This window comes from Notamacropus eugenii, chromosome 3 (assembly GCF_028372415.1).
Source record: "Notamacropus eugenii isolate mMacEug1 chromosome 3, mMacEug1.pri_v2, whole genome shotgun sequence".
Classification (NCBI taxonomy): Eukaryota; Metazoa; Chordata; class Mammalia; order Diprotodontia; family Macropodidae; genus Notamacropus; species Notamacropus eugenii.
Window position 1 is genome coordinate 383,979,469 of NC_092874.1, and position 14,418 is coordinate 383,993,886.

Sequence of the window (14,418 nt, forward strand, 5' to 3'; positions counted from 1 at the left end):
TAGCTCCTCCAACAATTGTTATATTCTTTTTGTGGGTCAACTTTTACAGTCTGATGAATGTGAGATTGAACCTCAAAGTCGCTTCCATTTTCATTTCTCTACTGGTGATCTGGAAGATTTTTTTTCACATGATTATTGATGGCTTGGATTTCTTATTTTGAAAACTGCCTGTTCAGTATATTAATACACTATTGTTAGAGATATTATTTCTGTCAATCTTTCCTTTTAAAAGCTGTCCAATTATATTTTATTTCAGTTGTAGATTCTCTCTCTTTCTGTCTTTACCACCCATTGAGAAGACAAGAAATGTACTATTGTACAAATGAAGACCTACAAAACATTTTGCATTGACCATATTCTTAAAAAAGAAATAAGAAAAAGAAAAATATATGCTTCAATGTGCACTCTAAGTTCATCAGTTCTCCTTCTGGAGGTGGGTAGCATTTTTCATTATGAGTCCTTTGGAACTGTGGTGGATCATCACTGTATCTATCAGAGTTACTAAATTCTTCACAGCTGATTATCTTTGCAATGATGTGTCTGTGTGAACTGCCCATCTGGCTCTTCTCATTTTACTTTGTATCGGTTCATATGTCTTCCCAGGTTTTTCAGAAAATATTTATATACCATAACTTGCTCAGCCATTCCCCATTTGATGGGCATTCAGTCTTTCTAGAAAACAACATAGACTAAAAGATGAGGTAGAGGACTTAAGGTTAGGAAGATTTAAGTTCGCATTCTGCTTTGCATATTTGCCACCTCTGTGACCCTAGAAGAATCAACTTTGGCTCAGCTTTAATTTCTTCATCTGTAAAATGGGGGCAATAACTTAATGTGTAGTGTTATGAGGATGTAATAGGATAATGTATTTAAAGTGTTTGGGGAGCCACAAAGTGCTGTAGACACGCCAGCAATTATCAGATGCTTTTGGAAGGAGGGGCAGATTGAAAAAAGTTCATAACGGTTTTTAGAAATTACTTTCAAGAATGCCCCAACAACATAAAACCATTATGAAGTTCCGTTTTAATTTTTCAAAATTATACAAGTAGTTGCTTATAGCGGAGAAAAGCTTTCTATGGGTAATTATTTGTTTTAATCACTGGACTTTTTCACAAAAATCATCAGATTTTCAGTCATTATAATCCCAGTGTGAATTCAGAGAAAGATGAAAAACTCCCTATCCCTTGATTCAAGCTTCAAGTCATCCAGTTGAAATTTTTAAATGCCTTTAATTGTAAATTCATTAGAGGACTGTGATTTCCTTTCTTCCAACTTTTCAGACCTTTCCTCCCCTCATTTTGCTACGAAATATTCCTAGGAGTGTAAAGAGATTCTTCTTGGGTATTCCATAGTCCCAGAGTAAACATTTCTGAAATCCTATTCGATCCCTCTGGATTTTTCTCTCATTAACTATCAGACTCTGACAAGTCCGTTTTACAGATAGTGTATTAACCTTGGCAGCAAAATCATGAAAAGCTGTATTGAAGTCATGAAGTGGAACATAGCTCACTGTAAATAATACATAAGGCTGAAGGAGAAAATAGGATTTGGGTGATTAATGATACAGCCTACAACCTTAAGAAACAGCAATCAGGGGTCTACAGCTATGACCGAGGTTCCTAAAATTCCTCTGCATCTAATAACTTAATTGTACATATCCACCAAATAGTTAAAAAAATTACAATATGCAGACAAAAAAAACCCACAAGCACAAAAACAAAAACAAACCCCAAGAACAGCTGACTCTACTAACCTGATGGGAATTCTAGGATCATGAATTGCTCCACAGTGCAGAGTAGCTGTAGTTCCCTTAATAACAATTCGGTCCTCAGGAGGGTAGACAATAAAAGTACGATCTAAAAGAAACCACAAGTCACAACTCAGACAAAATTACGAGAGAGTTTCCACCTTCGGGGGTAATGAGTTGGTTATCTGGCATTGAGAGTTCTAAGTTTTGTCTTATGTTGGAAAAAAAAAAAAAGTATAAATGGAAGCTCTTAGAATGTTCCCGGGAAATGAAAGCAGGTCATAGAATTGAATCATAGAGCTAATGAATTTTAGAACGTCTCGAGACCTGAGAGTGCTACCAATATCTCAACATTAAAGTAAGTTGCATGCACAAGTTAAAAAGGGATAGATCATGGCAAATAAATTTTGGCCCTGTATACATTAGCATATATGCATTAAAGATCCTATGCAAATGTATTTGTGAAGTAACTACACTGTCAAGTACAAACCTACATATTACAGTGGACAGACTTCTGGCTTTGAAATCAGGAGGAGCTGGGTTCAGAGACTACCTATGACACTGACAAAATGAATGACTAGGGACAAATTATTTGACCACCTTGGAGCCTCAGTTTCTTCATCTTATGTAAATGAGGAAGTTGGATTAGAGGATCTCTGGGGTCTCTTCCATCTCTAAATGTATGATCAAATGATCTTTTAAATTCTTGTCATTTTATAATGTATTTTATAATGTCTTCCTATAGACACCCATAACATCTATTGCACATGTAAAATATATATGGGGATATGACACAAATTTTTGAGATAAGCATAATGCTGCATTTCACAAAGAAAGATGAATAATTCCAGTAAATTTCCTGATCAGTTGGTTTTGAGAATTCCAGTTCATGATCCCAGCTTTAATTTTTATTTTAAGGGGTTAAGCGACTTGCTCAGGATAGCACAGATAATAATTGTCAGAGGAAGAGGCAGGAGTTGAACTCAAGTCTTCTGGATTCCAAGGTCAACTCTTCAGCCAATATGTTACACTGCTTCCACAACTTACCTCTCATAAGAAATAGAATGTGGGTTAGAGATGAATATGTGGAATAGCTATCAAAGAGAAGGAAGACTGGTTCGATCTGCATGAAGAATATGCCAATTAGCAGTAGGGAGGTCCCAGGGAGTAATCTAGAATTTGATTTTGAGAGATTTTATTTCACTGTATACTTTTACAGTATTTTTTTAAAATGGAAAACAAGAGTAACAGTCAAACAAGCTTCACACAAAATGTAATGGCCTATTTTTTAAGTAATCCCTACATAAGTTACAAAGCAAGTTAAACCAAGGTGAAATAAACCTCAATTCAGCTTTTTAAAAAAATGGATTAGAGTTTGAAAAATATTTATAGAATCATAGAAGGAGCTGAAAAGGATTTCAGCGATCACGTAGTCCAACCTCCTCATTTTTACAGACGAGACGACTGAGGTTCCAGGAGGTCAGGTAATTTGTCCAAGGTAAGCCAGGTAGTATATACCAGATCTTGGGATCTAGGTTCTTTGACTTGAATCCAGTATTCTGTTCATGCAAATTAAAAATCACTTGAACAGTATAGCCATTTCTATAAAAAAATATTGTGAGCTGATTTGCCTTCTGCTTCCAATTAAAAAAGGAATTTCTGGAGTATACATGCTTGGATGATAGGCCAGAATGAAGTATAGATACTATGTATAAAATACGGAGTCTAAAAAATAGAATGATTGGGGTTATACATTCTTCCTCTTGTAGAATTAAAACTATTTTGAGTTTCAGAAGAGACAATAAGGACAGGCAAGAGCTGAGGATGAGTGCTCTTAGAATACTTACAGGGAGCTGGATTTTTGGCTTAGAATCAAGATATAATAACAGCTTCATTATTTTGCTATATTCCAAAAGTATCTTACTTGATAATTAGTCAGCATAATGAAGAATACTTTTATAAGTATTTTCATTCTCAGTTTAGTTTTCTTAGGTGACTTCTGCTCTAAGATTAACCAACAAGTCAATTTCGTGTCTTGGTGTGACAGTATGGATAATATTCCTTCTCCATAGTTGTTTCATTAATTTTTCTAATCTATATATTCTATTTTTTAGAGCCTGAAAAATTAAGGTAACTACTCAATAGATTTTAGTAAATTAGTTGTAAAAATAACCATTTTCTTTTGATTAAACAAGAAATGACAAGGGCATAATAATATTTCCTAAGTAAAAAGGACACCCTGATTAAGCTGTGATGAATGGCAGATTTCACATAAAGTGTTATCCATACTCCACACAGTCAGCATGGCGAATGCAGTTAGAGATCCTTCAGAGTTGACTGCACAGCAGGTGTAGTTGCCAGCATCCTGGAGAAAGACTGGGGTTATCTGCAGGCCTCCAGACTCGAGAAGGATAAATCTAGGAATCTGAACAGAGCCACTGGCCAAAATCTGTTTCTCTGAAAAGTGACAGAGAAAAGAAATGAGAATACGTCAGCCACGACACTTCTAAAATATAGTAACATTTATTGTAACAAAATTCATAGAGCCATCCTATCTCTGAAAAGAGGTCTTTTCAAGCTGAAAAGATATCTAGATTTGGTGAATGGTTGCTAGTCTGCTCCAGGGTATATTTAAATTAACTAAGTCTGCGTCTCCCATTTTACAAAGTAAGTTAGACACACTTTTAGAAGCTTTAGTAACTCCAATCACTAAAAACTCAATTTAGGAAATTAATAGATTGCCCCAAATGCTCTTCCTGAATGCAGTACTTGCTGTACTCCGCAAGTGTTTAGTAAACATTGAATGACTTAAATATTAGTCAGTAAGGAACCAAAAGAACGCCTGCTCTTCGGTTTGCAGTATAGAAAGAAAAAATACAGGAGTGCAAGATTCTTTTTAAGTCTCATGAAGGCCTATCAAAATTAAACCTTGTCCCCACTTTCCATAGTACTAGCCATCGATCTACAGTTTCCAAGTGGTTGTCCCTCTGAAAGTGGAACTTGAAAGAATTAATGCAGCTGCCAAAAGTGTCTAAGTCATACTCATACACAGCTCCACAGACATTATTAGTTAATCCATATTCATTCATTCAATTTAACAAGTATTTATTGATCACTTCCCATGTTAGGCAAATCAATGAATTAATCAAAAAAGATTTATTGATCAAGTACAAGGAATTCATTGAGTACAAAAGAAGTGATCAATAGTCTTATTTTCAAAATTATATTAGTTGATAAGCACATAATGTAGGCCTTATTTTATCACAAGGATCTTTACACTGAAGACCAGATTTAACACAAATGACACTAATAAGGATCAAAATTATCTTACAGTAGAGATGCATTTACCATCTGTCTCTCTCTTACACACATATACTCACATGGGAAAGAAATCGTTATGGTGGGACATCTGTGTCTGTGACTTTATTATGATAGGAAGCCCTGCTTTCATAAACTCTCTCTATTGATATAGATTTGCAACTTCTCTGTAATTTATAATCTTAGAGAGTTGCCTGGGGGACTGAGAGGTTAAGCAACTTCTACTCATATTACAGGGTTGTATGACCTGAATCTAGGTCTTCCTGTCTCTAAGGTCAGCCCCCTATCTGCTATGGTAAAGTGCCTCTCCCTCTTTATTTCTCTCCTTCTCTCTGTCTCTCCATCAATAAATTTACAAATTAATGAAAGAATTCGTAAATAGATATGACTAAACAAATTAATAAATATATATCTCCCCTTCTTTCTCGACTTTGTATATATGTATGTGTATTATGTATACTTTTTCCTCTTTCTACATGTATATCTAAACATACATATAACTAAATTTCAAATGTGTGAGAAGAAAAAAGAATTTCTGTGACTTCACAGAATCACAGAACATTGTTGCTCGTAGGGGTCTCATATAAAGTATGTAGTTTCCTTTTTGTTTTCTTTCGTGAAGATACAGCATGACTCAGTGGGTAGAAAGTGGGCCTCCAAATCAGGAAGGTGTGGATTAAAATTCTACCCATGTCATATATGGGCAAGTCACTTAACATGTCAGTTTCTCAAGTTCTCTACAATTTTAAGTTAGAGAGGAATTTCTGATCTTTTATCAGTAGAAAGAGTTTCTATTGCTTGGGCTCTCTACACTGATGAAATCACAAACCCATTCCCACACCACCACCCTTCCTTCCCTACTCCTCCCAAAAAGGTTAAAAAGAACTCAACATGTACGAGTAGATTATTCAAGGTCAACATTCATTAACAGCTCATGAAGAGCCTCCTTGTCCAAACTATGAGATGCCTAGATGCTGCAGAAAGAGGTCACTGAAGAGAACAGCCCATTTCCCAAGAGGTTTACAATCTAGAATGACTATATTTATGTGGAATGGTTATATCTCAATCGGGTCTAGTCTCAAACTCCAACACAAATGCAAACACATACCTCTTCTCCATGTGATAGCAGGTTTTGGAGCTCCTGAAACTTCACAGGTAAGCACTGCTGTCATTCCATCTGTAACAGTGGTATCCACTGGACGCTGAGTAAATGTTGGGGCAATGTCTGAGGACAAAAGTGAAAACAAGGCACCTCCTTTAGAGATATTCAAGCTACCACCCTGGAGTATTTCAAATAAATTTTTATAGAATGAATCCAAGAAATAGGTACAATCATTAAAAAAAAGGAAAGAAAACTTTGCAGAAGTGACTATAATCTTTAATTATTCATCTCCAAGGAACTTCTCAACTTTGTTTATTATTTAAGCGAAAGTAAAATCTCAAAGTACTCATACATATGAAAATAAGACATTGTAGAAGGCATAAGAACAGTTTAAAATAAATGTGAAAGAGAAAAAAATATTCAGATAAACTGAACAGGTTGCTTTCATCTTCTTAAAAAGCTAAGGTGACTTAAAAAATTGTACTTTTAAAAGTAAATGTGACTCATAAACAAATGAGATTCATAAAACATTAGAGGTAGAAAAACCCTTAGAGATCATCTTCTCTTGATTTTATAGATGGAGAAACTAAGGTCTGAAGAGGCTTGACTCAAGATCATTTGGCAAGCTTAATGGGAGAAGAGAGATCAGGTTCTAGGATGTCTGATCTGTAATTCAACTCTTTCTTCCATATAATAAGCTCTCATTTATATAGAATTCCATTCAAATATTCACATAATAGTAGCAAGCTGGTGCAGTGAATAGAAAACAGGGTTTGGTCAGTAAGATCTGAGTGCAAATCTTACTTTATTCACTGTTTGACCCTAGGCAACTAATTAATCCTTCTTATCATCATTTTCCTCATTTATAAAAGGACGAAATAATAGCTGCTACCTCATAGGGTTGCTATGAGGATGAAATAAGATCACATATGTGAGCCACTTGGCAAGCTTAAAGCACTATAAAAACGCTAGCAATTACTATTAACGGTCCATATTATTTCACATACTTGATGGGTTTTGATATGGAAGAGAGGCCAGACTTGTTGTAGGAGTTAAAAGAAGGTAAGCTTTTGTCTGACATAAGTTTCCCTCCCCACCCTCTTCATATTCCAGGGATGCTATGCTCCTGAGAGTCATGGACTCCCACAAGCTCCAAAGATTCAAAACTGCAGGTGACTCAAAGTCTAGCAGAGGCAGGTAAACACAAGAAGGATGTAGTCCAATATTAACCAAGGTGATTCATGCAGAAATGTGTTACAAACATCATCAACCAGGAAATGGATGATCAGAAAAGGAGAAGGCTGCTCACACAGCAGCACCAAGGGCTAACTAACCATTTGACACTGGTATCCACAGAATGTTAAAAGACCCTTTAGTGCATTGGGGAAATGCTTTATGGAAGATGTATAGGAGAACATGGACAAGAGTAACACAAGATCAAAAGGTATGGATTCATCGTAATCCCCACTATTGCAAGTGTGGCCACATCAAGAAGATCAAAGATCCATTGAAGGATGAAGCAGTTTTTTAAGAAACAGAAAGATGACAAATGATTTGAAGAAGGAGATTTAAACAAAAAGCAACTTTTGAAACATGTCGCAGGTCTATTACAGATTTAGTCCAATTTCTGTACCTTCTCTACCCATAGTATTACATGCTAATATTTTTACTTCTTACACAGAAGCCAACGTTGGAAAGATATAGCAGCCTATTTACAACCACATGGATTTCTCTTCATTGCCTTTTTGATCATTTTGACTCTTCAGGGACTGTGGTATCCATAATTTAAAGCCATACAACATTATTTAAAAAATACTGGCATTAAAGAGACAGGTTTTGTGTAACGTAGTTGGGATTGTTGGAATCACAGCAGTTTCCCAAATACCATCCAGCCAACTTTCTTCCTGTTCAATTCTGGGATTAGCTTATTATCTAACTGCACTGCACGCCAGTGACAAATGTGCTGATAAACTAACTCAATGGACTGCTCAACCAATTGCATGTTATAATCCAGATGACAGGCATTCTTTTTCCTGAATGAATTTTAGCCCAATGTCTTCTGCATGGTCATATGTTGTGTTAAAGAGGCCATATCTTCCACTCGTGAGAGCTCCTGGGGATCTCATCATCTATACGGTTTCCCCTTTCCTAAACACATCATAAATATATTTATTTTTCTCACCAAGCATTTATTACATGCCTATTATCTCTACTCACTGTGCTAGATTCTGGGGATATAAAAAGATGATGCCCTCAAGAAGTTCATATTCTGTTGGAAAAGAACAATATAGAATTACAGAGTCACCAATAGACCTAAAGGTAAAAGGCTCCTCAGAAGCCAGCTAGTTCAGTTCCACCATTTTACAGATAGGGAAACTGAACACCTTGGAGGCTAAGGGACTTGTCCAAGGCATACATGTAGTAAGTATCAGAAGCAGGAGTTGGAAACAGATCTTCTGACTCCAGAGCCAGCATTCTTCCCATTGTACCATGCTGAACAGAGAGAAATAAACATAAACTAAAGAAAAAGTAATTTTAATTAGGGAAGACAGTAGCAGCTGGGGGGATCAGGAAAGGCCTCCTATATGAGACAAACTTTGAAGGAAGGTGGGGGTTGTGCAAAGTGGAGGAGACAATATGTTCCAATCAAGCAAGACCATCTATGCAAATGAATGCAGGTGGGAGGTGAAATGTCATTTATATTCAGATATAAGTGTGATACACTGGATATAGCATCAATTCCTTAGTATTAAGAGCATTTTTCCTCACTGTAGATAGGCCAATTCAGTTGAAATGTAGAGTGTGTGAAGGAGAGCAACGTACAATAAACTTGCTGACAATGAAGGATCACAGATTTAGAGCCAGATAGGACCTTACAGACCATCATCTACTCCAACCCCTTCCCTTTACAAATGAGGAACTGAGACCCAGAGAGTTTAAGGGACTTGTCTGGAGTCACAAGTGTCTGAGGCTGGATTAGAACCTAGGAATCCTCCTACTTCTAGGCTAAGCCTTCACTCCACTAAGTCAAATGCCTGAGTGGAAGTACAATACAAGGGCCTTGATGCTGCCTGTTGCTTCCTTTCCTACTAGGTACGGGAGCCAAGAGTAGGATGGAGGCAGTGCCATAGGCAGGAAGCAGCTGCCCATACACTCAATTGGTAATGGTCCAAGATCTACAGGTAAATCCTAGTTTGTTATGGGAGGACAAGGAAACGTACTCTCAGTTGAAGAAAATATTAAAGAAATTGTATCATTCCATTCTCAAACCATGATTGATAAATGGAAGAAATAGTATACTTACTTTAAGGCTTTTCCTGAGAAGTTTTTATTTCCTCCCCCAAATTCTACTATAGTTTTATGAAGTAAGGTAGCCTGTGAAGCAGCATGATGCAGTGGAAAGAGGTGGCTAAGTGAAGGAAATGGAGGAGGACCAAGAAAGGTCGCCTGGGGTTTGTCTTTTAACCTCCTGAAGCCTCATTTTCCTTCTTTGTAACAATTGGGGTGAAAAGCGTTTTGTAAATTGTAGAGTTCTATGTAAATGTGAACTATTATGAGGAAGACAGAAATGTCAGCTATCACATAGAGCATTTCTCTGTCCTGAATATGATTTTCCTCACAATTGGTATGTCCTGCTTTAAGAAAATCCAACAGGCAAAACTCTGAATTTAGGGAGGGAAAAGTAAATTAGGGAGACACTATTTGCTTATGAAAGATTACTATTTTATAAAAGGATTTAGGGTCGTTCATAGGTTCATAAGCCTAGACATAGAAGGGACCTCGAAGGCCTTCTAGTTTAATGCACCTATTTTACAGATTAAGAAACTGAGGCTTAGGGAAGTTAAGTGCTTTGTCTAAGGTAATACAGGTTATAAGTCTCATCAACCTAAATTTAAGTGAGCTCATTTGCCAAGATTCAGGCTGCCAATTTTCTAAGAATCTATCTACAACTTAAATCTAAGTTATACTTATATTAGTATCTCATCTTCTAAAGTGCAGTAAAAAAACTGATCCTTGGTCATCTTGGAGACCTTTTGTTTGCCAAAGTCCACCATATCCAGCCAGTCCATAAACCTTTATAAAGTACCTACTATGTGCCAAGCATTGGGCTAAGCACTGGAGATATAAAAAAGAGGCAAAAGACAGTCCCTGCCTTCAAGGAGATCACTATCTAATGGGAGGTAATACTTATTCTGGTTTGTCTGAAATCATAGCCCTGAAACTCACAGCTTTAACTATTTTTGAACTATCTTTTCAGCTAGGTGGCACAGTGGATAGAGTCTTGGGCCTGGAGTCAGGAGGATCTGAGTTCAAATCCAGCTTCTGACATTTACTAGCTACATGTCTCTGGGCAAATCACAAGTTTGGCTCAGTTTACTCATACATAAAATGAGTTGGAGAAGGAAGTAGCAAACCACTCCAGTATCTTTGCCAAGAAAACTCCAAATGGGGTCACAAAGAGTCAGTCATAACTGAAATGACTGAACAAAAAACAATATTCTGTCCAAGGACACACTCAGCCAAGCATTTTGTCTCATGGGGCAAGAGCGAAAGGTATTATTCAATAATCGCTAAGTTCCACTTCATTTTAGAAGAAAAATTTTAATATTATGAGAGCTAAAGATAAACCCTTTTGCTTCTATTTTTTTCAAAGAAAATGTACCAAGACATTTCAGTTAATATGATCATAAAAGAAATTCACAAAAGAACTATAATTGTTCAATAAAACTAAACTAGGGGATGGTTATAAAGGAGGGAAAGAAGATCAAGAGACAAAGAATAAGACAGATATTTATTCATTATTAATCCTTCATTTCTTTCTAGGAAGATATTGAGGGTTTTTTTTTTCCCCTTTCTTTTTAAAAAGCTATTCACAAAAATTGAGTTTGGTCAGTGCTGGAAAACCACAGAGCAGATAATGCCAATCTAAATTTATGTAACAAGTGTATCTTTTCCAACTCCTCCAAAGCTATAATGAATATATGGATGTTCAGCTGTCATGAACTGAAGTGATGTGAGTCTAAAAGGATGCATCACCATTGTTTGGTGCTGCTGACATCCCATACTTACTAGTTACGTCCAGGTAGGTGTGTGTTTCAATTTCCCCACCTTCATTTCTTGCAAAGCACTGAAAGATACCAGAGTCATTGGGATGCAGTTTCTGGATTCGCAAACCTCCACTCACTAGCAATTTATAACGAGAATTCCGGAGCTTGCTGATGGGGACAGAGTCTTTATACCATTCAAGATTAGGGATTGGGACTCCTGCATATGGAAGAAAGAATATTGAAGTTATTTTGTAAATTTTATTTGCTATCAAGAGTAAAAGAAAAGTAAGTGTAATCCTGTAAAAAGAAAGAAACCACAATTCTGATCATATACAACTAATTCTTGATTATCTGTGCCAACAGAGGAGAGCAATGGCTCAAACGATTCCCAATGAAGACATTTACTCATTAATTCAATAAACATTTATTAACTGTCTACCATGTGCAAGGCACTATACTAGGTATTAAGAAAATACAAAAAAGAATCAGTTACAAACTGTGCCTGGTATGGGTGAGATAAAACACAAACATACCATGATGCAAATTATATTATATATGTATAAGAATAGTACTTAAGGAAAAGGAATCTGTCCAGCTTTCAGGTGAAGTGAATGATACTGAAATCTAAGAGTGATTATTTTCAACAGTTTTAGTGACTGAAGTGTATTTTAGTATAGTCAAGTAATTTGAAAATTAGTAACACATATATAACATAGTTATGGGTTTACTGCTTTTTTGAGGTACTACTTATTCATTGTCATGAAGTTTTAAGACCCCCAAAGGGCAGGTGACTGAGAATTAGGGTGAAAGGGTAAAGTCCTTGAGTAGCAGCATTCCAAAGTTACATGCAGATAGGCACGTAACTAGAGGTGGCTGGGAAGCAGAGTGTATAGAGTATAGGAAGTTAGGAAGACTGGAGTTAAAATTCTGTCCCAGACACTTACTAGCCGCATGACACTGAACAAGTCACTTAACCTGTTTGTCTCAGTTTCCTCAATTGCACCGTGAGGATAAGAACAGCATGTCTCCTAAGATTGCTGTGAAGATCAAATGGGATAACATTTGTTAAGCCCTTAGCACAGTGCCTGGCACAGAGTAGGCACTATACAAAGATTCATTTCCTTCCCTTCCCTTCCCTAAGGGTGTCACAACAACTGAACAGATAAGCCCCAAAAAGTTTCTGAGAAACAAAAAAGGTAATGATTTGTCCAGGCTAGTAAGTATCAGAGACAGAATTTGAAACCAGGTCTGTTGACTCTGCACCCTACACTCTTTGCACTTTTCTATCCTATTTATGTTCATGGGTATAAGGCTATCAAATACTTTTTAAAAAAGATTACGTTTTCCCCACAAACTTGCCTTTCTATATGTGCTTTATTCAGACTAATACTAAAATATGTTTTTATTTCCTGAATACACTTTAGCTGAGCATGGGAAAGAAGCATCTGAGGAGTTCACTGGCCAGCAGTGAAGCCAGCAGTAGCACTGGAAGTTATCTACAGATAACCCACAAAGTACCTAAATAACTAGTAACTAATACGAATTATGTCGTCTATTCAAGAAGCTGAAAGTCCGTTCATTTATCTATTCATTCATTCATTCATTCATTCATTCATTCATTCATTCATTCATTCATTTATTTATCTGTTTGTCCATTTGTCTATCTAATCTATCTATCTATCTATCTATCTATCTATCTATCTATCTATCTATCTATCTATCTATCTATCTATCTATCTATCTGAGTACCTGTGATTTCATTAGTGAAACTCCTGCCGAAGAAGTTAATTCTATCCATTGAAACCAGTGATTGTTCCACAACTTAAAATCTTAGGGAGTTGCCTAGGACACTGAGAATATTAAGTGACTTGTCCAGGAGCACACAGTCAATATGGATCACAGGTAGGATATTGTCTAAAGCATCAACAGGATTTCAGAGAATAGCATGGTGTTTGACACAAAACTGATACATAAGTACTTACTGAGGTATTAACTGATTGAAAAGAAGTAGCCTGTAATGGCTGCCTACTGACTATGCTAGTACTTGAATTGACTATGCCAGTTCTCTCATGTTTTCTCTCTCTCCTTTCTGTCTCTCTCTCTCTCTCTCTGTCTGTCTTTCTCTCTCTGTCTCTCTCCCTCCCTCTTTCCCTCCTTCCCTCTCTCCCTCTTTGTCTGTCTGCTTCTCCCTCTGCATTTAAAGATGACATATTATTGATGTTGCTTTGTGTATGTGAATGTCCTTGTTCTTAGTGCTTTACAAGATTGTACTAGTATGAAATAAGTTATCTAATGATAACTTAATAAATGTCCTGCTGTATACATTTACAAGTAAATCTTGACCCTGGACTTGGGTGTTACTTTCTGAAAAAAAAAAAGCAGCAAAATGAAAGACTTTTAGAAGGCAGTTTCCTTTTAAGGAATACAACTTCATTTCAGAGTTATATTGGGGAAAGCAAACAGATATTTATTAAGTGCTAACTATGCGCCAGACACTAAGGATTTTACAAACATGATCTCATTTTATCCGTATAAAAGTCCTATAAGGGAGTTGCTATGGCTATTATGGTTTCCATTTTATAGCTGAGGAAACTGAGGAAGAGATAGGTTAAGCGATTTGCCCAGGGCCACATAACTAGAAGTTATAGTCGTGCATCAATACATAATTATAGTATGCATTGACATAAAACTTTATTACTTTTATTTGCTTGCTTTAGTTTTTATTATTATTTATTTGTTTAATTATTATTATATTTATTATTTTTATATTACTTGCTTTAGTTATAATTTTTAAATAAAAAATCATGTCACTACTTTCAGAAGTAGGTCAGGGCATAAATATGACATAAAAAAATAAATATTGAAAGAACGCTGGAAACTAAGCTTCATGAATTTGAACGGTTTCCATTCAGAGAGGCTAGAGCAAGGGTATGGCCAGTGGGGGCCTGACTGTGGGTTAAATGCTCAGGAACATGATGTTCTACAGGTCCACAACTTCAGAGATGTCATCCAAAGTCACGGTAGTCCAATACCCCCATTTTGCTTATAGATAAGGAAACTGAGGCACAGAGAGAAAGTGATGTGCTAACGGTGAAAAAGAAAATAAATTATACAACAGAGATTTGAACCCAAGGCGTGGGGTCATAAGCCTAGGGAATCAGCAATGACTTGCCTAGGGTCACATACGGAATGTCAGAAGTGGA

The 14,418-nt window shown here is 36.4% G+C and overlaps 1 protein-coding gene across 3 annotated transcripts in view; it reads right to left on the reverse strand.

The window, feature by feature from the left end:
- Positions 1 to 14,418, reverse strand: part of SDK1 (sidekick cell adhesion molecule 1) — a 1,143,865-nt gene that overhangs the window by 363,149 nt on the left and 766,298 nt on the right. For all 3 annotated transcript variants that reach the window (XM_072597683.1, XM_072597681.1, XM_072597682.1), the window contains exons 10-13: positions 11,238 to 11,432; positions 6,174 to 6,290; positions 4,037 to 4,204; positions 1,754 to 1,856 (exon numbers count right to left, since the gene is read on the reverse strand). In XM_072597683.1, the coding sequence (XP_072453784.1) occupies positions 1,754 to 1,856; positions 4,037 to 4,204; positions 6,174 to 6,290; positions 11,238 to 11,432 (583 nt within the window). The remainder of the gene's footprint in view (positions 1 to 1,753; positions 1,857 to 4,036; positions 4,205 to 6,173; positions 6,291 to 11,237; positions 11,433 to 14,418) is intronic.